The sequence below is a fragment of the Mus caroli genome, unplaced genomic scaffold (genome assembly GCF_978045245.1).
Source record: "Mus caroli unplaced genomic scaffold, Mus_caroli_1 scaffold_10, whole genome shotgun sequence".
Classification (NCBI taxonomy): domain Eukaryota; kingdom Metazoa; phylum Chordata; class Mammalia; order Rodentia; family Muridae; genus Mus; species Mus caroli.
In genome coordinates, this window is record NW_028227265.1 from 45,553,788 (window position 1) to 45,580,816 (window position 27,029).

Here is a 27,029-nt window from a genome sequence, read left to right on the forward strand (position 1 = left end):
GTGTAAGCCCTTTCATAGCAGGTGCAGGGCCTTGAGCCTAATAATCAAGGTACATAAAATACACCTCCCTCCCTCCCCATTCTGTTCTTTCTCTTCTTTTCTTCCTCTCTCTCTCTCTCTCTCTCTCTCTGTCTCTTCTCCCATCTCTGCCCTTTTGTTGCCATAGAAAGAAAGCTAAGAAAAATAAGTGGTAGGGTGGGAGAATTCACCACAGGTTTAGGGCTTTTATTTTAAAATAATTTTTATATGTGCATAGGTGTTTTGCCTGCACGCTTGTCTGTATAACATTTGCATGTCTGGTCCTGCAGAGGCCAGAAGAGGGCGCCAGATTCCCTGGACACAGAATTACCACTGATGGTTGTGAGTTACCATGTGGGTGCTGGGAACTAAACCTAGGTCTTCTGGAAGAACATCCAGGACACATAAACTCTGAGCCATCTCTGTCTCTCCAGCCCTAAGGTCATTCCAGGCCACCCCAGAACTGCAGAGGGGCTGAGAGGCCGCACAGTGAGAAGAGCATTTTCTTCTTGTGTGGGGCCCAAGTTCTGTTCCCAGCAGCCATGTCAGCAGCACAGCCTGTAATTCGAATTCCAAGAGTTTGATGCCCACTTTTGGTCTCTACAAAAACCCACACACACTCACACAGAGACACACATACACATGCACACACACACACACACACACACACACACACAAAGACACATAAATAAATATACTTACATAATTCTAAAATAATAAACAAAATTGGACTTTTTTTTCCTTTTTGGTTTTTCGAGACAGGGTTTCTCTGTATAGCCCTGACTGTCCTGGAACTCACTCTGTAGACTCAGAAATCTGCCTGTCTCTGCCACCCAAGTGCTGGGATTACAGGCATGCGCAGCCACCACCCGGCTAAAATTGGACTTTTAAAGACAGGATCTCTGCTGGGCGGTGGTGGCACACACCTGTAAACCCAGCACTTGGGAGGCAGAGGCAGGAGGACTTCTGAGTTCAAGACCAGCCTGGTCTACAGAGTGAATTCCAGGACAGCCAGGGCTATATAGAGAAACCCTGTCTCAAAAAAACAAAACAACAAAACAACAACAACAAGAACAAAAACCCCTGTCTCAAAAATACAACAACAACAAAAAATAAAAGAAAGGAAGAAAGAAAGGAAGGAAGGAAGGAAGGGAGAGAAAGAAAGGAAGGAAGGAAGACAGGGTCTCACAATGTAACCCTGGCTGGCCTGGAACTCACTATGTAAACTAGACTGGCCCTAAACTCAGAGATCTACCTGCCTCTGCTCCTGAGTGCTGGGTGTATGTCATCATGCCTAGCAAGAATAAGATTGTTAGGGCTAGTGAGATGGCTCAAATCCCAGCAACCACATGGTGGCTCACAGCCATCTGTAACGAAATCTGATGTCCTCTTCTGGAGTGTCTGAAGACAGCTACAGTGTACTTACATTAAATAAATAAATAAATATTAAAAAAAAAAGAATAAGATTTTTAAAAGCAAAATGTGACGTTTCACACCTGAGACCTCAACACTGGGAGGGGGACCTGTGATTAGGATGTAAAATAAACAAATACATTTATTTATTTATTTATTTATTTATTTATTGTAAAAAATGTTTTTTATTGTTATTTATGTCTGTATATGTGCACATATGTATATGCATGTACATGCAGGCTCCTGATGAGGGCATCGAATTTCCTGGAGCTGGAGTTACAAGCAATTGTGTGTTGCCTGCTTTGGGTAGTGGGCACCAAACTCAGGCCATCTGGAAGAGCAGAAATCCTTATCTACTGTGCCATCTGTCCAGCTCAGAGGAGAGTTTGAGGATAGCCAGGTTAGGAGATTCTGTCTAAGAAGAAAGAAGTGGTGGCTTCCTCCTATAATCCCAAAACTTAGTAGTAGACTGAAGCAGGATACTTGCTCTGTGTGGAAGATGACAGAGAGCTGAGCCATGTCACCCTGTCTGCGTGAAAGGTTATCTCTTAGCAAGGAGATGGTAAAGGTCAGGTTGCCAACTGCCTCCCCTCTGCTCAGAAGATAACCCAGGTCAGCGGGCCGCGCTGGGAGCCAGCCTGTATAAATAGGGGATCGGAGGTGGTGCAGACAGAGCACCTGGGTCGCAGGCATCTCAGCTAATCATGGCAATGCGCGGACTGCTGCTGCTGGCTTCCTGGGCTCTCCTCGGGGCTCTGGGGCTGCAGGCCGAGGCGAGGCCGGCGCCCTACGGGGTGAAGCTCTGCGGTCGGGAGTTCATCCGCGCGGTCATCTTCACTTGCGGAGGCTCACGATGGCGCCGGGCGGACCTCTTGGCCCACGAATCTCTGGGTGAGTGCTAGTCAATCAACCTGGAACAGGTGTCCTGGTAAGCGCAAAGCCAAAACAGACTGCATGGGCCAGGCATAGTTAGTTCCAAACTCTTGGGAGGTGGTGACAGAAAAAACTCACATTTAAAGGCAGCCTGGGCTACAGGGTAGAATCCCTGCCTAGTCATATGCAGTGAAACACCTCTGCCGGCCTTTAAGCTTCCTCAGGACCAGGATAGTTCAATTGAGGTAGCTGGAAGCCAGGCATCTTGGGGTTAGAGGCAGGGGTGTGGAAATCAGAAAGCCATTAGGCTACCTTTTCCTGGCTGTGTGTAGCATGACACCACACAGAGGTGCCGCTGCCCCTGAAGTGCTCCCTTTGGGTGAGGGCACATCAGGTTTTTTATCCCAGTCTGCTGAGAGGGCGCGAAATGCTAAACACAGGGCCTGATTTCGCCACCTTCTGGCCTCTCTAGCCCCTGCTACTCCCTGCAGAGACCATTCCTGGTGAAATGGTAGACACAGTGGGTGAGACCTTGCAGAATTCTTTAACAGGGCACTGTTTAGTGTGTCTGGAGCAGCAGGAGGCCAATCAGGAGAGTGCAGCTCCTTAGAGGCAAGACAAATGAGGTGACACAGTGGGCTTGGGAGACTGTGACTAGAATCCCAACACTCTGGGAAGCTGAGGCAGGGTGGTCATGAACTCAAGGACAGCCTAAGACCCCGTCTCAAAAAAAAAAATTCGCAAAACCAAAAAATGGGGTGGAGGAGGAGGAAGATGATGATGAAAGAGAGGTGTGTGGGTGAATGATGGACAGACAGATGGATGATGGATGCATGCGCAGGTAGGAATGTGCCTGCCTCAAAACAGTAGCTCTATGGCCAAATGGCTGTGTCCTCACACAAGCCTGATGAGGAGCCAGGGTCCCAGTTAGTAAGTAGGTGTCAATAGCAGCAAACTCAGCAGCGGTCACTGCGAGGCTGGAAGAAGTGAATTCGGTAAAGCAAACAAGACGGTCAAGAGATGATCCGTGTTCACTTGAGTGCTCCTCATGTATCCCATAGTATTGTGTATTGTGCTTTTGCTGGCATCCAGTCTGATATTCCTGACAAAGCAAAAAAAAAAAAAAAAAAAGTAGAAGTTATTATTATCTCCCCTCCCCCTCCTCCTCCCCTGCTTTGTGGAAAAGAAAACTGAGCCTAGGAGGGAGACAGAAGTAATCTCATTTACTATTCTGATTTAGGGAGCCTAGCTCCCAAATGCATATTTCCATCTACTCCGTCCACATTAAATAAAGAATCGCATGGACTCTGTGACAGGAAAGTCCGGCTTAGCACTGAAACTGACAACAGAGCCAGCATTTGAACCCTCGAGGGGATGAAATCAAACTCAGAACCGCAATCTTGATCCTCCAGACTGGAGATGTAAGCGGGCTGAGCTCTGATTCTTCCTCTTTGCTTTTGCAGGGGACTTCTTCGCTGATGGAGAAGCCAATACAGACCACCTGGCCAGCGAGCTGGATGAAGCGGTGGGCTCCAGCGAGTGGCTGGCCCTAACCAAATCCCCCCAGGCTTTCTATGGTGGTCGAGCCACCTGGCAAGGGTCACCTGGAGTGGTTCGGGGCAGCAGAGATGTGTTGGCTGGCCTTTCCAGCAGTTGCTGCGAGTGGGGCTGTAGCAAGAGCCAAATTAGCAGCTTGTGCTAGGATCAGGGTTGAGCGATGGAGAAACGGGCCGTGCCTACAAGCTGCTGTCAGCTGTGCGATATTCAAGAGCATTCCTACAGGCGAGGCACCAAGGGGTCCACTGTCTCCTTACAGACTCTCTGCCAAGACGCACACACTACATGCCAACCTTTCCCCACCTTGCTGTCGGCCCCTCCTCTATCCAGCCAAACAGAAACTTGTTTTTCATGGCTGAGTTCTTCCGCGCCACAACCTCACCCCCAGCAGCCCAGCAGCAACCAGATGCCCATATTCTTAAACTGGCCTCACTGAGTCTCCCCCGCCCCCGCCCTCTATCCGGCCCTAATTGCCGCCACTGTCCCTGGCTAACCTGCCCCCCTCTCCTCTCTCTTCAGCCCCCCAAACAGAGCACTCTGTTGCAGACCCCAGGACTGAGGGCGCCAGGTCCTCAGTACTCAGATTTCCCCACCTCATAAAATAAAGGTTCAGTTCTGAGCATTTGCACGCGTGCGTATCATTGCTGGGGGTGGGCGGATTTGGGGACTTCCCGCCAGGGGCGGGGTGGCTTCCTTCCCGCAGGCTGTAAGCCCCATGCCTGGTGGTGTCACTTGTCCCTGCGAGCCATGAACCGGCTCCGGGTTGCACGCCTCACGCCGTTGGAGCTTCTGCTGTCGCTGATGTCGCTGCTGCTCGGGACGCGGCCCCACGGTGAGCAGCTTCGTGAGTGGCTGGCTCGGGGTCACAGTTGTAGGGCATCGGGAACTGGGCGACAACAGTATGTAGCAGGACGGAAAGGGGCCCGGGACTCCCTCTGCGCCATCCCAGCACGTGCCAGGCCCTGCGCTCTGGTACTGCACTACCACTGTACCGGAGGATGGACGCATCCACAGACCAGCAAGTTCAGGCCCCGGGAACTTGACCACGGTCCTCCCGGCTCTCTGCGCCCCTGCAGGCAGTCCAGGCCCACTGCAGTGCTACAGCGTCGGTCCCCTGGGAATCCTGAACTGCTCCTGGGAACCTTCAGGCGACTTGGAGACTCCATCTGTGCTGTATCACCAGAGTCAGAAATAGTGAGTACCCTGGAGTGGTATAGGGGAAACTGAGGACGGAAAGTGGTTACTCAGATTTCAAGCGAATTTAGTTAAGAGAATCACCGCCCGCCCCTCAGTCCAGCTACTGGGAATTCAGTCCACACCCTCATGACCCTCAGGCTAGCCCACTCATTCACTTACCGCAGAACTCAGGTCTAGCCACTTTCCCTCTCTCAACCCCCACCCCCACAGTAATGACGACGCATGCCTGCCATGATTGATTCTGCCCATCAGCACGGTAGGCACATGGCAAAGAAAAACTGCTGAGCACTAGAAAGCAGGTTTAAATCTTTGTTGTACTACATCGGGCAGGTAACTTGAATTTCTGAGTAGTTTAGTTCACTCTAAGCAGCATGGTGATACACACCTGCAAACACAGCTCTTGGGAGATGGAGGCAAGAAGATCAGGAGTTCAAGAGCAACCTCGGCTTCACAACAAGTGTTGAGATCAGCCTGGGCTGTAAGAAACTGTCTCAAAAATAAATAAATAAATAAATAAATAAATAAATAAATAAATAAATGTCAGTGTAGCACTTGTAATCACAACAACAAAAGCTGGTTCTGGTATGGTTTAGGGTTCAGAGTCCAGGGGAGAGTGTGTCTGGAAACTTCATTTCAATTGCGCTAAGTAAAGGACAAAGAAAAAGCACTTTGGGAGGAGCCCTGGAGAACAGCATGTTTTCTGAGGCAGGGTCTTACCCTGTGAAGCTGGCTTCTAACAATCCTGCTTTCGTCTCCTGTGTGCTGGGATGACAGCTGTGAACTGTCGGGTGTGAACTGTCAGTCACCCGGCCCACTGTTGAGTTCTTTTAGAAGGTAGGTGTACCACATACATTTTAAAGAAGTAGAAGAACAGAGAGTTTAAGTCACTCTCCTCAGGTCACAGTGTTGACTTAAGAGCAAGGGATTCAGATCCCAAACAGAGCAGGGTGAGGCATGAAGTTGGTGCAGGGCCGGAAGTTTAGCCTGGGGCTTAGGCTGTGCCAACGTGCATCTCTTCCCAATCTCTCCTCACAGCCATCCCAATAGAGTCCGGGAGGTGAAGGTGCCTTCCAAACAGAGTTGGGTGACCATTCCCCGGGAACAGTTCACCATGGCTGACAAACTCCTCATCTGGAGGACACAAGAGGGACAGCCTCCGTGGTCCCCTGTCTTTGTGAACCTGGAGACCCAAAGTAATGAAGTGTGGGGGGGCATAGTGTAGGGAGCGTGGGAGGGTGGCTGAAGGCCTGAGCTCAGTGCACTCTGGCCTCCCATTTGCAGTGAAGCCAGACACCCCCCAGATCTTCTCTCAAGTGGATATTTCTGAGGAAGAAACCCTGGAGGCCACTGTGCAGTGGGCACCGCCCGTGTGGCCACTGCAGAAAGTTCTCATCTGTCAGTTCCGGTACAAGGAATACCAGGCTGAAGCATGGACCCAGGTGAGTGTCTGGGCTTCCTTCCTACTCTCTCTGCAGAGGATGGGACAGCATCCCAAATCCTACAGAGCACAGTCTCATTTGGTGCCTGTCACGGAGTCACCCCAAGTTCTGCATAGATGGCCTCACAGGCAACTTGGTTCATTTGTTGCTTATTTTTTGAGATAGAGTCTGGCTATGTAGCCAGGCTGGCCCAAAGCCTGCTATATTCTCCAGCTTTGTCTTCCTGAGCACCAGGATGGCGGGGTTTCGCTGCCATCCCTAAATTCTGCCCAAGTAGCTTTGGGGGATGGGTACAGTATGATCCCGGCTAGCCTGAAACTCACAGAGATCCACCTGACTCTGCCTCCCATGTTGGGATTAAAGGTGTGCAGTACCACACCTGGCCTGCATGGGTTTCCTAATCAGTTAAAATTTTGTCTCAAAAAAAGGAAATAAATAAAAGGACCAACGCGCAGGCGGGGCTGGGAGATCGCTCAGTAAACAGTACCTGACACACAAGCGTGTGGCCCCGCAGCCAGTGAAAGAGGCGGGCACGGTGGCACCATGTAACCTCAGCAGAGGCAGTCAGGCAGACCTCAGGACTGACCCACCCTCCAGTCTAACAAATGAGCGAACTCCAGAGTCCGGGAGACATTTGGCTGAGAAAATGAAGTGGAGGAAGAGGGAGATGACTCAGTGGGGAAAGGCAGTGGTCATGAACACTTTATGACCTCAATTAGATTTCAGAGACCCACACAAAGGTAGCTGGAGAGAACTTACTCTATAATTGTCCTCTGACCCCCTCCCCACGTATACAATATACACAATAATACACAATAATAAAGTTTAAAAAAATAAGATGTTGAGCAACAGAGGAAGACACAGCATCAACATCTGTACACACATACATCTGTAAACACACACACACACCCAAAGGCTTCATGTAACAATGATAGAGGTCCTGCCTAGCCTGGGTCAGAGCCAGGACCACAGCATTGGAAAAAGAAGAAAAAAAATCTTCTCAACAGAGGGCGGCCCCATCTGTTTCCCCAGCTGGAGCCCCAGCTGAAGACAGTTGGGCTGACTCCTGTTGAGATGCAGAACCTGGAACCTGGCACCTGCTACCAGGTGTCTGGCCGCTGCCAGGTGGAGAACGGATATCCATGGGGCGAGTGGAGTTCGCCCATGTCCTTCCTGACGCCATTCTTAGGTGAGGACAGCTCCATTTGTCTTGCACTTTTGGGCCTCAGCCCACCACAGTCCAGGCAGTCTTGTTCATCTAACTTCACCTGTCTTTTCTCATCCTCATCAGATCCTGAAGATGTGTGGGTATCGGGGACCGTCTGTGAAACTTCTGGCAAACGGGCAGCCCTGCTTGTCTGGAAGGTGAGCCTCATGTCCAAAGGGGCTTGGGAACTTATCAGCAGCAATGGCTTCCTCTGCTGCCCCCTGGAGGTTTGTTCTAGGATTGCAGAGCTCTCTTGAAGCGCTAGTTGTGCGAGCAGGGAGTTGGTGGGGTTTGCCTGTGGGGGATCTAAGGTGTGTTGGTTGGGACAGGCAGGAGAAAGAAGATATGAAGGTCTGGATTCAGGACATGATATCAGTGCAGTTTGGCAAGATGTAACACATGTACTAGACTCAGTGTCTATGTCCATAGCACGCTGCCGGGCTGCCCCTGCGCTGCCGTCAACAGGTAGAAGAGCCTATCCTAGTCTTCCTGATTCAAGGTGGCCCACACCTAGGATCCCACCTGCTCAAGAGATCGAGGCAGGAAGAAAGCACATTCAAGACCAGCCAGAGTGAGTTCAGGGCAACTTAGTCTGAACAAAAAGTTTTAAAGGGAGGCGCAGTGACAGAATACTTAGCAAGAGTGTATGAGGTTCCAGGCTCCACACTCAGCAGTGAAAAAATTCTGTTGAACATCTAATATCTGCTGGGCATGGCTGAACTCTACAAGGAATAAAACATACCATGACTCTTGAGCCACACAGCTAAATGTCATCCATTTAACTCCACATGCGTTTATTGTGCATGTGAACATGCAGATGTGTGTGGGTGCCTGCATGTGAATGTATGTATACACATATGCATGTACACATGCAGGTAAGTAAGTGTATTCACACATGTGTGCAAAGGCATATATGTTTGTATATGGTGTAAATGCATGTGTGTATACCATTTATACTTTCTAACTCACAGAGATCCACCTGCCTCTGTCTCTTAAGTGGTAGTATTGAAGGTGTTAAATATTGTGCCCTGCTAGAGTTTTCTGGAATCACTTAAATTATTACACATTCTCATCTTTGTACATTTCCACTGGGGAGGAAGTTACAAAGCCACAGGGGAGGGAGCCGGAGGTGTGCAGCAGGGCAGGAGCCCTTAATCAATGTTCCAAAGCTCTTAGGTCCTGCTGGAGTGCAGCCCAGATATAGAGCTTCCCTGGAGTGTCCGAGGTCGTGGACTCTAGCCACAGCACTGCATGAGCCAGATGTGATGGGGTGCAGCTGGAATCCCAATGGGAACCAAGGGGGCCATCCTTCAAGGCCATCCTTGCCTAGATATAAAATTTGAGGCCAGCCTTCTCTATGTGAGATGTATGCGTGCGTGTGCACTCATGGAGGTCAGAGGACAAGGGGGTGAAGCAAGCTTGAATGAAAGAACTCAGTCTCAGGAACCACGTAAAAAGCTGGATGTGGATCTGGAGAGATGGCTCAGCACTGGCTGCTCTTGAAGATGACCCAGACTCTGTTTCCAGAACACACATCTCAGCTCCACAGCTGTCTGTAGCTCCAGTTCCAGGGATCCAATGCCTTCTTTCTGGTCTCTGAGGAATTTTTTTTTTTGAGACTGGGTTGTTTGTTTTGAGACAGGGTTTCTCTGTATAGCTCTGGCTGTCTTGGAACTCAATCTGTAGACCAAAGTGGCCTTGAACTCAGAGATTCACCTGCTGGGATTAAAGGTGTGTGTCACCATGCCTGGCTAATGAATCTTGAAGTCATCATCATCATCATCATCATCTGGGTGTTTCGATGTACATCCTACCACTCCTCAGTAGGAGAGATGGAGACAGTATCACCTAGCTTTTAGGCCAACTAGTCTGCCAGCACAATGGCCGAAAGAGGAAGAGAGACCCCCACCATAAACAAGGTGGAAAGAGAAAACCAGCTACCGAAAAGTTGTCCTCTGACCTCCACAAGCGCGCGTGCGCACACACACATACACACACACACACTAAGATAAATGTATGTGGGGCTGGAAAGATGGCTCTGTGATTAGGAGAGAGTACATTAAGAGAATGTGAGTTTGATCCAAGCATCCACATCAGACAGCTTCCTACTGCTTGCAACTCTACTTCCAGGGAATCCTCTGGCTTCTTGGATACTGAAGTCATGTTCTCAGGCACACACATGTGCATGCACACACACACACACGTAAAATCTTGAAAAAGATCAATATTTGTGTATGTACATGTGTGTATTCACATGTGTTTAGGTGTGTGTACATGAGGAAGCCAGAGGCCCTGACCACATGTTTCTTGAGACATGCTTTCTCACTTTCCCTGGAGCTTTCTAACCAAGGTAGGCTTGCTGGCCAGTGAGTCACAGAGATCCACCTGTCTCCACTTCTACTGCACTGAGGTTCCAAGTATGCCATCGTGTCTGGCATTTAATACAAGTGCCGTGGATTGAACGCAGATCCTTAGGCTTGCTTACACAGCAAACACATTTCCAATTGAGCCACCTCCCCAGCTCTAGAATCAAGCTTGCAAACTCAAGTGCCAAGACCAGGTTGTTTGGTTTGGTTTGGTTGTTATTTAAATCTGGTCTGACCGCCACTCAAGCCAGGAACAGGGCAAAACAAGACATGGCCAATAGGTGCAGGATCAAAGCTGCCTTTATGTAAAGTTGGTATCTTGCTTGCTATAGATCTACTTTTGTTCCTTAAGACAGGGTTACACGTAGCCCAGGCTAGCTTCAAATTTGTGTCAACTTGTCCTGCCTCTGCCTGCTGGATACTGAGATTCTAGATATGGGCTAGCACACCAGGCTTCTCCTTAAACTTCACACCCACTGGGCCACCTCCTTTCCCTTCCCAGCCCTACTTTATAAAGCCCGGTAAACTTCTCCAAGACTCAGTGTCTACGTCCATAGCATGCTGCCGGGCTGCCTGACTTAACAGGTGTCTTGCCATCATTAATAGTAGGCAATCCACAAAATGGGGGTTCACTAACCACAACTTCTCCTCCCCTTCAGGACCCAAGACCTTGTGTGCAGGTGACTTACACAGTCTGGTTTGGGGCTGGAGATATTACTACAACTCAAGAAGAGGTCCTGTGCTGCAAGTCCCCTGTCCCTGCATGGATGGAGTGGGCTGTGGTCTCTCCTGGCAACAGCACCAGCTGGGTGCCTCCCACCAACCTGTCTCTGGTGTGCTTGGGTAAAGCGACATGGAGTTCTTCTGCCCAATACCTTGGGGGACAGGAGCTTCTCTGAATGAACATACAAGGTATTTCCTCCCACTTCCAGCTCCAGAACTTGCCCCCTGTGACGTGGGAGTGAGCAGTGCTGATGGGAGCCCAGGGATAAAGGTGACCTGGAAACAAGAGACCGGGAAACCGTTGGAGTATGTGGTGGACTGGGCTCAAGATGGTGACAGCCTGGACAAGCTCAGCTGGACCCGTCTCCCCCCTGGAAACCTCAGCACATTGTTACCAGGTTAGACCCTGAGACACCTGGGATCCCATGTGCTGTTGCTATAACAAAATACCCGGGGTTGGACACCTATAAATAAAGAGATTTGTGTAGCTTATAGTTTTAGAGGACCAAGAACACAAGGTGTTGCATCTGCTGACCTTAGTGGTCGCTTTCTGTCTATGGTGTTGTAGTGTGAATCTGTGCCAGAGGGAGATCACCTGCTGACACAGGAAGCCAGATAAGGCTCAAATCCCAAATCTTGGGATTCAAGGTGTGTGCCACCATACCTGACTCCTTATTCTTTCTCTCTCTCTCTCTCTCTCTCTCTCTCTCTCTCTCTCTCTCTCTCTCTCTCTCTCTCTTTTTCGAGACAGGGTTTTTCTGTGTAGCCCTGGCTGTCCTGGAACTCACTCTGTAGACCAGGCTGGCCTCAAAACTCAGAAATCCACCTGCCTCTGCCTCCCAATTGCTGGGATTAAAGGGGTGCGCCACCACTGCCCGGCTCTGTGTTATTTTTGAGACAGGGTCTCACTATGTATTTCTGTCTGTCCTAGAACTCACCCTATAAACTAGGCTGGCCTTGAATTCATAGATTCTGCTTCTGCTTCTTGAGGGCTGGTATTAAAGACATACTTTTTTTTTTTTTTTTTTTGGTTTTTCGAGACAGGGTTAAAGACATACTTCTTATTCATGTGTATGTGTGTGTGTGTGCGCACACTTGCAAATTTTGCCTGAATGTATGTACTGTGTACATTACCTTGTTACCAGGGACACCTGGAATCCCATCTACATGGAATAGCATGTAGCATGTAGCATGTAGAACCCAAAGAGGGCTCTAGATCCCCTGGACTGGAACTACAGTTTTAAAATGCTGTGTGGGTGCTGGGAACTGAATCTGTGTCCTGGAAGAGCAGCCAATGCTCTTAACCTCAGAGCCATCTCTCCAGCTCCTTAATCCTTTTACATTTTGAAAAAGTACAGCTTACCTGGCTGGATTAAAGGTGTGTGGTACTACACCCACAGAGCCCTGACATTATTTTATTTCCTGTTATTTTATTATTCTATCCTTTTCCCTTCCAGATGGAGGGGATGTCATGTATCGCAGGCTGGCCTTGAATTCACTAACCAAGCAAAGCTGACCTTGAAGTTCTGATTCTCCTGCCTCCATCCTTCAAGTGATGGGATTCCAGGATTGTACCACTATGTGCTTTTAATTAGCACTCAGGTGGCTGAGGTAGACATATCTCTGTGAGTTCAAGGCCAGCCAGGACCATATAGTATGATCTTGTATCAAAAATAAAATAAAGGTCTGGAGAGATGGCTCAGTGATCAGAGAACATATTGCTTTTTCTGAGGAAAAGCCATCTAGGGCTTCCTGCATGCTAGTCTGGAACTCTACCAGCTGAGCCACAACCTCGGGACAGGTGTTTAGTTCTTGGAGGCAGGGTCTCTGTGTAGCCCAGCCTCAGCCTCGCCTCTATAGGCACAAATCACTGCATACAACGGGATTTGTCTTTTCCTGTGCTGTTTACAGCTGCTTATCTGTCCATCCATTCTCACTGACTCTTTGTGGAGTAGCCTCCCCCAGGGGCCCAAATGACAAGTAGGCACTGCCCAGGGGTGGGTGGTGGGGAGAACCAGCTGTAAGTGTTCTCTTCGTCCTATTTCTCCCAGGGGAGTTCAAAGGAGGGGTCCCCTATCGAATTACAGTGACTGCAGTATACTCTGGAGGATTAGCTGCTGCACCCTCAGTTTGGGGATTCAGAGAGGAATTAGGTAAGATGGTGCAGGAGGATGGGGGCGTGGTGGGGCGCTCATGGAGCTGAAATAGATACTGACACTCTGGGTTTCTTCACAGTACCCCTTGCTGGGCCAGCAGTTTGGAGACTTCCAGATGACCCCCCAGGGACACCTGTTATAGCCTGGGGAGAAGTACCAAGACACCAGCTCAGAGGCCAGGCTACTCACTACACCTTCTGCATACAGAGCAGAGGCATCTTCACAGTCTGCAGGAACGGTGAGCTACATGCCTCCTCTTCCTCCCTCTATCCCCTAAGACCCACCTCTCATCCACCCTGCCCCTACATTCCCAGCTTCTGGGAACTCTATGTCACTGAGTTTCCAGAGGACAGTAACAATCTTGACAACCACTGAGATGGGCTTACAGATACAGTAAAGATGAAGGCTTCAGTCTGTACTCATCGACAGTGATGGACACCTGTCATATTTCACACCACTGAAAGACAAAGAGGACTACAGATGCTTAGATGGCTTTGTTTTTTTGATAAAAAAGAAAGCAAGGAAGGAAGGGAGAGAGGGAGGGAGGGAGGGAGAGAGGGAGGGAAAGAAGGAGGGAGAGAGGCAGTCCAGTTTCGAGCAAAGCCAAGGCTCAAATATACAAAGAATGTTCCCTGACTGTCAACAGGGGTTATAGGATTGCATGTGATTTTCCTTCTGAACCCCTTGAGACAGATTCCCGGAGCTGGGGAGAGGTTCAGCAGTTAAGAGCACTGACTGCTCTTACTGGGGTTTGGTTTCCAGCATCCACACAGCAGCTCATGGCCATCTGTACCTCCAGTCCCAGTAACTGAGAATGTCTTCTGTCCTCCATAGGCACTGAATGTATGTGGTACACAGGCAGACATTCAGGCAAAACACCCACACACATAAGAAACAATATAAAAGAATGTGGTTGGTTTGTTTGTTTAAGTACTGTTATTGGATGGTACCTCAGCATCGAGTTCCTGTCTAGAGTCCCCTGGCGTGGGGCTGGGGCATGGCGGGGCTGCAGTGTGGCTCCCCAGTAGAGCAAGTGTTCATTGTGTACAAGGTTTTGGGTTCCATCCCCATCAGTGAAGAAACAAAATCATTATTTCTTGTCCTCCCAACCATAAAAGTTCTCTGACCTTGTTACAAAATTCGACTCACAGCCTGTGAAATGACTCACCAGATTAATACTCCTGATGTTGAGTCAGAGGGCCTGAGTTCAGTCCCTGAACCCCACGTGGGGGAGGAGAGAACCAACTGCCACAAGCTGTCCTCGGACCTCCACACAATGCCATCATCACACATAGAGTAACAAAGTAAGGAAAACTGGCTCACCCTGGGGACATTCCAGCAACTTCAGCCTCTCCCCTTCCAGCTTACCAAATCCTGCTCACACAGCGGGTTTGCTACACTTTACTGTTTTGTTTGTTTGTTGAGACAGGCTCTCAACCTGACCTGGAAATTGCATTCTGAGGAGCCAGAAGGATAGGCACAGGCTTCTGTGCCATTGCCTGCTTCCTTCCCGTGCTTTCTATCCCCCCTCTTCAGGGCTAGGGGTCAAACTCAGGGTCTTGTGCACTGGAGGCAAGCACTCAGGGCAGCTCAGAGGCAGACTTTCCAAGGTTCAGAGAGATAGACAAATGAGATAACGTCCAATCAGAATGCCGAGTGGTGATTAGAGCTGTGTACAAAATGGGGTTCCATTTAAATTGAGGGTGGGGGTTCAGAAAATTTATTAAGGAAGTGACAACTGAATAACATTGACAGTAGATGGGGTGGGAGGGATATGGAATGGCTCACCAAGTGAAGCCCCTCCCACAAAGCACAAGACCCCTATGGTGGAATGAGTGATGAGAATGGGTGCCCTCTGACCTCGGCGTGTGTGTCATGGCATGCCTATGGGGCAGCCCCCTGAAAATCATTAAATGCCACATAAGTAAATAAAGATGACCAGGACAGAGCTGTGTGGAAAGTTGCAGAGAGGAAAGAGCATGTGCAAAGGCCCTGGGGCATGATTTCACTGCTTGCCCCAACTTCTTTGGTTTTATCTTTCAGTGAGCAGTCAAACCCAGACTGCCACTCTGCCCAACCTTCACTCGGGTTCCTTCAAGCTGTGGGTGACGGTGTCCACCGTTGCAGGACAGGGCCCGCCTGGTCCCAACCTTTCACTTCACCTACCAGGTATGAGCTGGGGAAGGAGAGATGCCTGCCCATTTCCTGCTAGGGGTGCCTTGAAGTCTTAACATGGGCTTCAGTGGTGGATAAGCTCCTGATGGAGAGGATTAGGATGGAACGCAGGACCACACCCCAGGTCTGCTTCTGCTAAATGCCATTGCAGTAATCAACACTGTATGTCTAAAACAGCTGCACTCCCAACCCTGGCTTTGCCTGTCAGCACATCCCTGTGCCCTAAGTCTCACCCCTTCTTCATGATAGTTAGACCCTCTGCCTCACCCACTGAAAAGCCCAGTCTTTCTTCAGGATAGCCATACCTTCGACCCCATCCACTCAAAAGTCCCTCCCATTCACAGACCCCTTGTTCAAGATGGTTGTCTACTTAGTGCCAACTATTCTCCTTATCCACAGATAATAGAATCAGGTGGAAAGCTCTGCCCTGGGTTCTGTCCCTGTGGGGTTTGCTTCTGATAGGCTGTGGGCTGAGCCTGGCCAGTACCAGGTAAGGCTTCCAGACATGGGCTTTGGCAGCTAGGCCTTGCCTGGGTGGCCTCGGGGCTCAGAAAGTTCATGGATTCTAGCAATATGTTTGCTACCAGGTGCTTACAGGCCAGGTGCTTACACCGGCGACACAAGTTGCTTCCCCAGTGGATCTGGGAGAGAGTTCCTGATCCTGCCAACAGCAATTCTGGGCAACCTTATATCAAGGTGAGAAAATGGCACCCCTGGGAGCACCACTCTCCAACTGGGAGCACCACTCTCCAACTGGAGGATGCTGGGGCAAGTGGGAGGGGAGGAGCACTGAGTTTCAAGCTTCCATCTCCCCAGGAGGTGAGCCTGCCCCAGCCACCCAAGGACGGACCCATCCTGGAGGTGGAGGAAGTGGAGCTACAGCCTGTTGTGGAGTCCCCTAAAGCCTCTGCCCCGATTTACTCTGGGTATGAGAAACACTTCCTGCCCACACCAGAGGAGCTGGGCCTTCTGAGGCCTCCCGCCCCCAGGATCTAGCCTGATCTGCTAGATCTCCAGCTAGGGGCTGTACTCCTATCTTGGGCTAGACGTTTTTGTATTTTTAGATTTTTGAGACAGGATCTCACTATGGCTGGCCTGGAACTTGATATAACAACCAGGCTGGCCTGGAACTCACCAAGACTCACTTGGTTCTGCCTTCCAAGGACTGAGAAGAAATGAGTGTGTTGCCTCCTGCCCAACCAGCTTTTACTTTCCTTGCCTCTGGGTCTTGGGCATCTGTTTGTTACTGCAGAAGAATCAATGCGCTCACAGCCTCAACCCCATCGTTGTTATTTCCTCCTTGTGTCACAGGCTTGCTAGGTAGCCAAGGCTGGCCTTGAACTTGTGATCCTCCCTGCTGCAGCATCCCCAGAGCTGGGATTACAGGTGTGCGTCACCTCATCGAGTCATAACTTTTCATTCTAGCAAGAATAACTACCAGGCAGGCTATGGGGTGGTGACTCGAAAGACACATTCAAGGGCCTGAAGTGGTTAAAAGCCCGTGTTTTCTTGCAGTAGACCTAAGTTTGGTTCCCTGCCCTTGCAACGGACACACGTTCAGTTTTCAGCACCCACAGGGCAGCTCAGAATCACCTGTAACTCCAGGTCCAAGGAATCCAATGCCCTCTTCTGGCTTCTGTGAGCCCTGCACACACGTGGTTACTTATGCACCAACAAAACACTCACACGCATAAAATAAAAATAAACAAATAAATAAATAAAAATTAATAAATAAATCTTTTTTTCTTAAAGCCAGAGTGCCTTAACATTTAATTTTCAAGTATAAAGGCTTCATTGCAGAAGGGAGTCAGGGCCACAGGCAGTGGGCAGGGAATCTAAAAGCCCAGGTGTAAGAAAGCACAGGGCCCTCTGGCTCCTGGGTGCCACTACCAGTCCTGTGGTACCCTGTCTATGCCTGGGACCTTCTGCTGGGTGCCAGGCAGCGAGGTAGCTGTGAGAGGAGGAGTGGGGTGCTGGCGGCAGGCGTAGGCTCACATGACCACACAACACTGGCACGTCTTCTGCTTGGGACCACTAGCTTCTTTGGCCTCAGCCAGTTCAAGCTGCTGGGCAGGGGCATATGTAGGTGCAGGGTGGTCGCCAGGGTTAGTGCTGGACACTTCCTGATGGAGCAGTGGCTGGCTTTCCACAGGCTGCTCCGGGGCTGGGGTCTCAGCTAGGAGCGGGGTAGCATCCCCTGGGGGACCCTCATGCTCAGTACAGGGCTCAGGCTTACTGGCTGCCCCTTCTACCAGGCCTTCTTGCTTCTCCGGTTCTTCCAGTCCTTGCTCCTCTGACCTGGGCTCCTCCTGGACACAAACAGTGGCTCCAGGCGGGCTGGCATCCTCGGCCTGGAACTCTGCTCCATCGTTGGCTTTGCCTTGCTCTTCTGGACTCACATCATCCTTGGCGCCTGAGGTCTTGTCCACCTCAGATGGCTCGATGCCATCTGCCTCCCTGTCCAATAGTTTCTTACTTCCTTCAGTTTCTTCATCCAATGAGCCCTCACCTCCTGTCTCCTCATCCAATAGTTTCTTGGTTCCTTTAGTTTCATCCAATGAACTCTTATCTCCTATCTCTCCATCCAATAGTATCTCAGTTGTTTTTGATTCTCTGTCCAATGAGTCCTCACCATCTTTCTCCTGGTCCAATGGCATCTCACTTCCTTTTCTCTCTGTCTCCAGTGAGCCCTCTGGCTTTTTTTCTGCCACCAATGGCTTTTCAGTGGTGGCCGGCTCCTCCTCATCTCCCTTTTCTACTTCCAACGACTCTTCATCTTTCGTCGTTTTCACCTCCCACTTTTCCTCATCTGTTGCTATCTCTGCTGGAAAGGGGCCCTCACTGTCTTTTCTCTCTACCTTTTCTGCCTCGTTTTCCTCTCTTCCCTGGGTCGCATCTGGCAGCACAGCTGCACCATCCTCCCTCTCTGCCCTGAGCTTTTCTGCCCTTCCCTTCTCTTCTATACCCTCCACTTTCTCTACTTCTCTCTTCTCCACCTCCCAGGACGCTTCACCTCCTCTGGGCTGTACTCCAATCAAAGCCTCAGGTTCTCCTGCAGACCCCGCCCCTTGCGGTGCTTCCAAACCCTCCATCAAAATCTCCTCCCAGTCTTCGCTGAGGGCCACTCTCTCCACCCAAATGAAGGACCCCTCCTCTACTCCAGGACCTCCCTGCCCAACACCCTCAAGACTATCTCTGGAAGCACCTTCTTTTCTGCAAGTTTCAGCCTCAAATTGCTCCTGGAGTCTCCTGGAACTGGTGTGCGTGGCCTCTGCATCCCTGGCTGACTCCCCTGTGACATCAAGATCCCTGCCTCCCAGCCCCTCCCAGACCACTTCCACTACACCCTTGCCCTCCTTCACCCAAGTGGGGAGCTCAGGGCTGCTGGTGCCCTGCCTGGCCCCAATGGCCTCCAGAACCACTTCTTCCACCTTAGCCTCCAGCTCCACATCTGTGGGGCCTGTGGCACTGTTCTCAGTGGCTCTAAGCCCAGCCCAAACCACCTCCACTGCACCATCTCCTTTGGCCTTAGTGACACTCGACACCCCTAGACTCAGCTGCTCTGGGAGAGGGCTGTGCCCAGGGCAGGGGCCATTGGCTTCTGAAGATGTCCCTATAGCTTCAGTGGATGGCCTCGAGGCTGGTAGAACCCCAATCGACTCCTCTCTGGGATCAGAAGGAGACTCGGGGGACATGCCCACTGGAGCATCTGGCAGGGAAGTTCGCTTGTCCACATCGGTGGGGGCTGGGGAAATCAAGGGAGGACAGGACAGGGAGGTCAGGATGATGGGGGGATAACCGGACCCTTACCCCAGAGTCTTTTGAGTCACGTGACCTGGTGGTGACTGTACCCCAGGCCTTGGGGACTCCGATGCTTACCGGTAGGAGCTGCTTCCATGGCAGGCTGAGAGAGAGGACGGGGACCCTGCAAGGAGAATAGAGACAAGGTCAAAATTGGTCCCAGGTTGTACTTCCCAGGTATGTTTGTGCTCCACCCGCTTAAACAGTTTATCATGTTAATGCTTGCATGGACAGCTTCTGAGGTGACTATAAAGGATTTGGGGGAAGGATGGAAATCTTGGGATGGAACCCAAGGCCTGGGCCACACTAGGCTAGTGCAATATTGCTGCTGAGCCACACCCTCAACCTGTAAAGACCTGATGCAATCAGACTTTAAGTTCCAATGGGAGGAGGTAAGTAATAGACATAACAACAAATAAATAAGCCGCGTTTGCAAATAGTAAGGGGAGAGAACGAAGCGGTGAAAAGGAAGAAGCCCAGAGAGGTCTAGGGCGAGGAGGTTTTCCCCTACAGACTGAGATGGGCGTGGCTTCAGGAGGCGTGCTGAGTTGGGTGTGCCCTGTCCAGAGTGCTGAGTTGGAGACCATTGTTCGAGGCTAAGGCTACAGTACTGGCCAGGTGAGCCAGACGCTAAAGGGAATAATAGAAGAGAGACAATGTGACCAGCGTGGAGTGAAGGAAAGAAGTGAAGAAAGACGATGGGGCAGCTGCACACACCTGTATTCACACACCTGCATGCACACTAAGTCCCTTTGTGATCAAGGCTTGGTGGTAGGAACCTGTAATCCTACCACTAGGAAAGCTGGAGCAGGGAGATCACGAGTTCAAGGTCGTGGGCTTCGAGATTGGGTTAATTGTTTTCAATTATAATCTCACTGGCCCTTCCAAAGGCACTTCTGAGTTGGTATTCCTATTTTAGGGATGAGCAAACTAAGATCTAGACAAGACAACCAACTTGCACAGAACACAGAGCAAAGTAACAGTGAGTGGGTTTGCCTACATACCAAGGCAGAGGCTGCGTTTTGAGAGAGCACATTTCCGCTGTGTCCTGTTCTAACCCTGCTGACCACAGCCCCCTCCTCTCCACCTCTTTCAGGCCCTGCTCACCTCTCTGCGCCAGGCGGGCCTGCCAGCAGGTCTGTGTTGAGCACCTGTGGACGCACTTTGCAACAGCTGTAGCTGTGACTGGAGTCTGAGGGAGAAAGGAGGCTGCTGGAAGCCGGTCTGGACCAAACCTGCTCCATTTCTTAGGGCTGCTAAAGGCTGGGGCATGGCTCAAAATCAGGGATTCTCAACTCACGAAAACAAACTGTCTTCCAGGTTGCGAATTCGAGCCTGGGCCTGTCCCTCAGGCGACTGTGGGTCCTTGGTGGCGGGGTCCTCCGGCCGCTCTGGCCCTTCAGCTGCCCCGTCCATGAGCCAACGTTCTCGGAGAGATTTCCTCTGGGTATGGAACGAGAGTCCGGGACTAGCCACAGGAAGCCTACCTCCCCACCCATTGCTTGCAACCACCCAGAGGGCGCATCCATCAGGATGGGAGACATGTCCATATCTCGTCCCCCAACACCATGCCAGCATACAGCCTTCCCAAGCAGAGGCATGCAACCATTATCCTTCCAGCCTGCCCAGTCGACTGGCTGTGCTAGGTTCGGAAAGACCTCTCAATGTGCCCCTCCCCACCCCAACGTTGGCCTAAGGTTCCTCTCATCACCACCAAACTGGGATGAAGCTAGCCACCATCCTCCACCCCCCATACTCTTCCAGAGTGGGACAGTTGTCTCCATGGCTACCTTTCGCCTGCCTCCTCTCCATCTCCCTCTTCCCAAATTAGTCAGAGGTTCCTATTGTCTTTCAGCCAGACTCACACAGACACCCCACTTCACTTCCCCGGACTGGATAGGAGCCCCCAACCTTGAGCCGTTCCACGCGGAGTTTTTCCTCCTCCAGCTCGCGACGCGCGGCGCCGATCTCCTCCTGCAGCCGCCGCTTCTCCTGCGCACACACGACCCAGAGCTGCGGGAGAGCCCAGTGCCGCCCTCCGCCCGCCTCCTCGGGGCTCCCGGGACTCCCGGGGCGTCCTCCCGCGGGCGGGGGCTGTAGAGCGCTGACTCAGCAGCGAGAGGGGCGGGGCGGGGCAGGACCAGGCGGCCGCGCCCTCATGCTGCGGAAGCCAGGCCCACGCCCAATGGTGGTCCGCAAATGGGGGCGTGGAGGCGGGGCCTAGAGATGGGGACTAGGGTTTTGCACTTCTAAGATGGAAAGGAGAATGGCCAGGCAAGGTGAACGCGTTTGGTAACCCCAAGACTCAGTAGGACGATCTCCATGAGTTCCAGGCCAGCTTGGACTAGAAAGGGAGTAGCCAATTAGAGGCTACTTTGGGCTACAGAAACCCTGCTGGGAAAAAAATCGTTAAAAAAGAGTGGGGGGAGGGGTTCAGGGATGTGTGGGTCTAGATAAAGAGAAGGTGCTAGCAAGATGGAGTCCAAAATGGGGGTGCAGAAGTAGACATCCAGAGAGATTCAGGCATATATAGAGGTAACTCAGAGATAGGGTACAAAGATGTGCAGTAAATCAGGGCGCAGGTTGTGTTGAAAGACATGACCTTCCAAGTTGATTGTGCAGAGTACCCAAGAGCGCTGCTTAAAGTTGAGGTGCTGAAGAGAGATCAGAAAAAATGGGAATGGAGAGGTGGAGAAGTTAGAAAAGTGGGCTACAAAAGAAAGGGTTAGAAAAAGGAGGTTACAACAGGTGATCCGAGACTTAGGAAACAGGGGCAATTCAGAGTCGAGGTACAGAAGTGGCTACAGAAAGGTGGGTTGCTAAGAGGTGACACCTGACATGGAGTGCCAAAAGAGGAGGTGCAGACCGTGGAAGCCAGAGAAATGGAGCACAAAGTGGGGGGGGGGGATAAGAGGGGCAGGTGCAGAGTGGTGGAGTCAGGGTTCAGAGGTGAGGTCTAGAAATGGGTTCTAGAAAGGTTCCGAAGTGTGGGGTGTAGAAATATAGAATGCAAAGCATGTTTGGAGAATAGAGATGCATAGTGGTAGTCAGAAATATGGAGTGCAAAGATGAAGGTGCCGAGAGCTGAGGTCCTCCGGAAGTAGGCTAGTGAGGAATGGGGTGCAGAGAGGGCAGTCAGAGAAACGGGAGCAGAGGTAAGAGGCACACAGGTAAACAAGAGTAATGGAGGAGAGAGGGGGCCAGAAGGACAGTCTCACAAGGGTTCCCTCAGGGAGAACTCCAAGGGTGGGGTACAAGAAACAGAGATCTGAGAAGTAGGGAGCTTGGGTTGCACTGTTCTCCACCAGTGTTTCTGGGTGTGCCAAATGGCACCTTCTGTTCAGCCAGTGACAGAGACCAACACGGGAGCAGCCTGAGGGGTGCCCCGGACAAGATGGAACTCGGTTCTTCACAGAGCCATACTCACGTCCTATGGGGTAAACATTCTCTACCCAGATGGGGCAGGCCACAAAGAAGCCTTAAGAACATCTGGGGATTCTCAGGGCTCTGGGAATGTAACACTTACAGCGATGACCTCCAGCCGCTGCCGATAGAGGGCGCTCTCCGCCATGACCCTGGAAGGAGAGCACATGGACTGAGAGTGTTTTCCCGGGACCCCATCCCTCAGCAGGCAGGCTCCTAAGTGTCTCTTCTAACTCAGAACACTGGGCTGCCAAGAGAGAACCCAGTGCTTTGCCTCTGTTTTCCCCTCTCCATCAGGGAAGAACCTAGAGTCTGGAGAGAGAAAAAGGAGAGTCCATGACGCATGTCTTTCTTAGCCTCGGTCTCATCTGTGAAATGGGCAGGGATAGCTTGACCCCAATTGAGTAATTCCTGCACTTAGTACAACTTATACTTAATTACAAGAACTATCTTTACAGACTCCCACAAATCCTGCCAGGCTCCAAATATGGTGTATGGGTAGTGCATATTCTCTCTGAACCTCTATCATCTACTCTATAGTCCAGAGCCCTAGGGTGTGGGGTATGAAGGAATGTGCGGGAGAGAAGTAACCATTAAACCATCACCATGGTAACTCCAGGGCTGTCTCTTTTTTACTTGTCTACCCCCTTCCTGCTGGGGACAAAGGTCAGTGGGCCACCCTGCCTAGTTGTGGACTTAGAGCTTCAAGAAGGGTGATTGGAGGTTTAAGGTTTAACCTGATATTTCTCCACCATTGTCTTAACTGAATTCTGTCAGCATCCCTGCTTCCCAGCTCCAGGGAGAGGGAACTGGGGACTCTGGATCTTCAGTTAGGGGACAGGTATTGTCAAAATAACATGATGACTGACCACTGAGCAACAGTTGTGGGGCTGTGCTAACCCCACATCTGTCAATGGTCAGAAAGGGATATCTACCTGCCTGTCATCCTCCACGCCAGACATGGTGGGCACTGAGATCTTTAAGTGTTTATTAATTTAAATCCTAACTTGGGGGAGAGAATCCCAGTAACATTGTCCAAGTTCCAGCTGTCTCCTTTCAGATCCTCCCGACACACCCTGAAGGCATAACAGTGCTATTTATAGGGCTTTAAGTGCCCTGCAAGGCTTCCGCTGGGCCACAAGCCACCTCTGCTCAGGCCCCACCCCTCACCATTTGCTGGCTGCAGTCCACTCTTGCATCTGACATTCCTGCTCAGAACAGACCTGGCCAAAGTAGCCACAAGCCACGTGCCGGTCAGGCTTAGACATGCCCTATCTGTAGAAACATTTTATCTTCCTTGTGATCCTAGAAGGCAAACAGTACTAATGTTCCTGTTTTCCTGAGGGGAAACTGAGGTTCTGAGGAATAGCAAATAGACTTGTCCGAGGGACTGGAGAGGTGGCTCCGTGAGCAGATGCCCAGAACAAACTGAAAGATGGCTCTATCCTCCCAGCTCTGCAGCAGCAAACAAGAGCCTGTCTCAAACAAGTTGAGAGTCAGAAACCACACAGGGCTGTCCTCTGTCCACACTAACACATACACACACACTTGTACTCTCACACCCTTGCACACACTCTAGCATGTACATACACTCTTAACACTCATACATCCACACACACACAAACATGCGCACACATACTTATACCCTCACACCTTTGCAAACACTCTCATATGACACACACACTCACAGAGGACACACACACCACACGTACTCACACACTCTCATACACACACACACACACACACACTTACACTCATACACATACACATGCATGCACCCACACCTCTCATATGTACACACATACATTCACAAAAGACATACAAACGCCGGGCGTGGTGGCGCACGCCTTTAATCCCAGCACTCGGGAGGCTGAGGCAGGCGGATTTCTGAGTTCAAGGCCAGCCTGGTCTACAAAGTGAGTTCCAGGACAGCCAGGGCTATACAGAGAAACCCTGTCTCGAAAAACCAAAAAAAAAAAAAAAAAAAAAAAAAGACATACAAACATGCAACCACACACTCTTATATACACACAGTTACATCCATAGAACACACACATCTACCCACACACATTTACACTCACAGTTATCACTCTTCTACACATTCACTCACACACTCACACACAAATGCATTCACACACACACACACACACACACACACACACACACAGCATGAGATTGTCTGAAGTCAGGAGGGTGAATGAGGACACGAAGGGCTTCTCCCTCAGTGCTGGCAACACACAGTGCAGGGTTCCGGGGCTCTAAGGACCTTCGTTTGGATATACACAGGAGGCCAGAGACCCTCCTAGAGGAGGGGATTTCGACTAGGGCAAGGGCTGAAGGTTGCCTGACAGATGTCCCTAGGGAAGTCTAGACTCCTGTTCATCACTCTGTCCTTGGGGGAGGGCTGAAGTCCCCCTCAGCTGTCCCACTCCTAAGATGCTATCTCCCTAACTCTTCCTTGGGGCGGGGGGAGGATCGGGTTCCCATTGCTAAGCAACCAGGTTTGTACTTGGTGAATAATGCAATGGAGGGCACAGAAGAGTAAAGGACAGAATTGGGGTCCCTACTGGAGGGAAGTCCTCTTTCTAGAAGTTTCTATAATCGCTTGGAGCCCCTCTACCCATCATTCCCTACTAAGGATGGATAATCCCATACTAGGCAAAAGCTGGCGACTGAACCAAACCTCTCTCACTTTGAAGGAGCCTCGGCTAAGGCGAGCTCCCCACACCTGCATCCACGTTGCTCATCTCTAACTCCAAGGTCGTGTCTCAGCCATAATCGAGTTGCTACTGACAAGGAGTGGAGGGGTGGCCATTGTCGCCTAAGACTTTGCCAATCTTTGGAGGTTGGGGCGCGCCTTTCTCCCTGGAATCTCTAGCATTTCCTCGCTGCATTCTTGAGAGGGTTGGTGACCAGGATTACACTTGGATGCACATTCTTGGATCCTGATACCCTTTGTCCCCAAATTCTGCATTAGGCCTAGCTCTCTGGAGGCTTGGCTCTGAATGGGTCCCAGGTTTGGCCACCACCTCCCCTTGTGCTCCCCTCGGCTCCTTAGGAAAGGCCAACTGGGGCTCTTAGGCCAGGCCGGTGCCCCCCACCCCAGCCTTTCCACCCCGCCCTCCCGCCCCCACCCCAGACACTTACGTGGGTGTGGCCGGGGACAAAACCGAGGTCTGCAGAGCCATCACTGCCCAGCAGAGGTGTGAGCCAAAGGCCCCAGACTGGGCCCTGGTTGATGGGAGGGGGCTGTGGGGCGGAGCAGGAGAGCAGGTCCGGCTGGTTTGGGCGGGAGGCGCGGCCCGGTTGGGGCTGGGGCAGTTCTGGGGAGCGCTATCAACTTCTCAGGATGAATTATTTACCAGCCTCCGGCCTCCACGCTGCGCTAGGCTGCCTCCCAGTTTATATGCACGCAGTCACGCCGGTGCTCCAGCAGGTGGGGGACAGCAGCCAAGCACTGACCCGCGGCCGCCGGGGAACGCGCGCCTGCGTTGGGCACTCACACAGGAAAGTTTTAGTAAAAGGCCAGAGTCATTGGCTCTCCCTTCTAGGACCTTGGAGCATGCTGTAGGGAGAGCTCTCTGACTAGGCTTTCGGAGACCATGGCAACCAAGAAGCCCAGGATGTGGGTCACTGTGGACAATTTGCCTCAGGTTTCAAGGCTTCAGTTTGCCCCACCGTGAAATGGGAGAATAACTTCAATTGGCCTGCAGGTCAGAAGACCCCGTTGTGCTATTTAATGTTTAGGGGTGGGGGTAGAAATAAACGATAGGGAAATGGCCTCCAATTCACTGCCGAGGATGTCTTTCCTTTGAACTCTATGTCATTACAGACCTCCACAACCAGACCAGGTTTGATCTTCGTCTTGAAAGAGACCAGCCCTTGTCTGTCTCGGCTAGGTGCTTCAGAGGACTTTGCTCTGAGCAAGGACCCCTTCCCCCACCACACCGAGTGATAAACTTACCCACATCTAGGCCTCTCCTCTCCTGACTGCTTCAGGGCTCCATGGGCCACTTTTGGCATGTAAAGTTGAGTGTCTCTCCTGGAAGCACAGGCTCCACCATGCTGGATTGGGGCTGTCCTCAAGGGCTGGAATGGCCTATGTTCCACAGTCTAGTACAGACTCTTAAGAATCTAAAGGTTTGCCTGGCGGTGGTGGCTCATGCCTTTGATCCCAGCACTTGGGAGGCAGAGGCAGGTGGATATCTGAGTTCCAGGCCAGCCTGGTCCACAGAGTGAGTTCCAGGACAGTTAAGGCTATACAAAGAAACCCTGTCTCAACAAAAACAAAGCATATATATATATATATATATATGAAGGTTTAATTGAACCTGAGTCAGGTAGGTCACCTGACTTGGAATCCCACTTCCAGGAAGGTTCAGGTAGGAGAATGGCAAGGTCAAGCCTCCCTTCGGTTACAAAATGAGCTAAAAACCAGCCTAGAAAACTTAGTAATAAATTGTCTAGAACTAAGTGGGTGGGGAATGGGGTGTTGGACATGTGGTTTTGTGGTAGAGAGCTTGCTTGGCATACATAAGGCCCTAGATTCAATCCCTAGAACGGGGGTGGGGGGGGGAGTTGAATTTAAGCTTCTAGATTATTCTAAAAACATATTTCTACAACAAGAGGACATATATGTGTGCAAATATGAATACATATTTGTATGTGTGCTGGGGTTGAA

General features: G+C 50.9%; 3 protein-coding genes across 3 annotated transcripts; 2 read left to right on the forward strand and 1 right to left on the reverse strand.

Annotated features, from left to right (window-relative positions):
- The first annotated feature begins 2,135 nt into the window (after positions 1 to 2,135).
- Rln3 (relaxin 3) lies at positions 2,136 to 4,265 on the forward strand. Its single transcript, XM_021169243.2, has 2 exons — positions 2,136 to 2,322; positions 3,768 to 4,265. The coding sequence occupies exons 1-2, from the start codon at positions 2,136 to 2,138 to the stop codon at positions 4,004 to 4,006; spliced, it is 426 nt and encodes a 141-aa protein (XP_021024902.1). The 3' UTR covers positions 4,007 to 4,265.
- A 319-nt stretch (positions 4,266 to 4,584) lies between these two features.
- On the forward strand, positions 4,585 to 16,809 carry Il27ra (interleukin 27 receptor subunit alpha). Its single transcript, XM_021170621.2, has 14 exons — positions 4,585 to 4,693; positions 4,938 to 5,055; positions 6,094 to 6,251; positions 6,340 to 6,497; positions 7,530 to 7,686; positions 7,789 to 7,862; positions 10,730 to 10,913; positions 11,003 to 11,191; positions 12,845 to 12,946; positions 13,029 to 13,187; positions 14,993 to 15,118; positions 15,524 to 15,614; positions 15,712 to 15,820; positions 15,941 to 16,809. The coding sequence occupies exons 1-14, from the start codon at positions 4,609 to 4,611 to the stop codon at positions 16,118 to 16,120; spliced, it is 1,890 nt and encodes a 629-aa protein (XP_021026280.1). The 5' UTR covers positions 4,585 to 4,608; the 3' UTR covers positions 16,121 to 16,809.
- Positions 16,810 to 16,917: 108 nt separating this feature from the next.
- Palm3 (paralemmin 3) lies at positions 16,918 to 25,604 on the reverse strand. Its single transcript, XM_021170619.3, has 7 exons — positions 25,496 to 25,604; positions 22,452 to 22,500; positions 20,837 to 20,917; positions 20,226 to 20,368; positions 20,033 to 20,117; positions 19,004 to 19,049; positions 16,918 to 18,869 (listed from the first exon to the last, which is right to left on the reverse strand). The coding sequence occupies exons 1-7, from the start codon at positions 25,534 to 25,536 to the stop codon at positions 17,116 to 17,118; spliced, it is 2,199 nt and encodes a 732-aa protein (XP_021026278.1). The 5' UTR covers positions 25,537 to 25,604; the 3' UTR covers positions 16,918 to 17,115.
- Between the last annotated feature and the right edge of the window lie 1,425 nt (positions 25,605 to 27,029).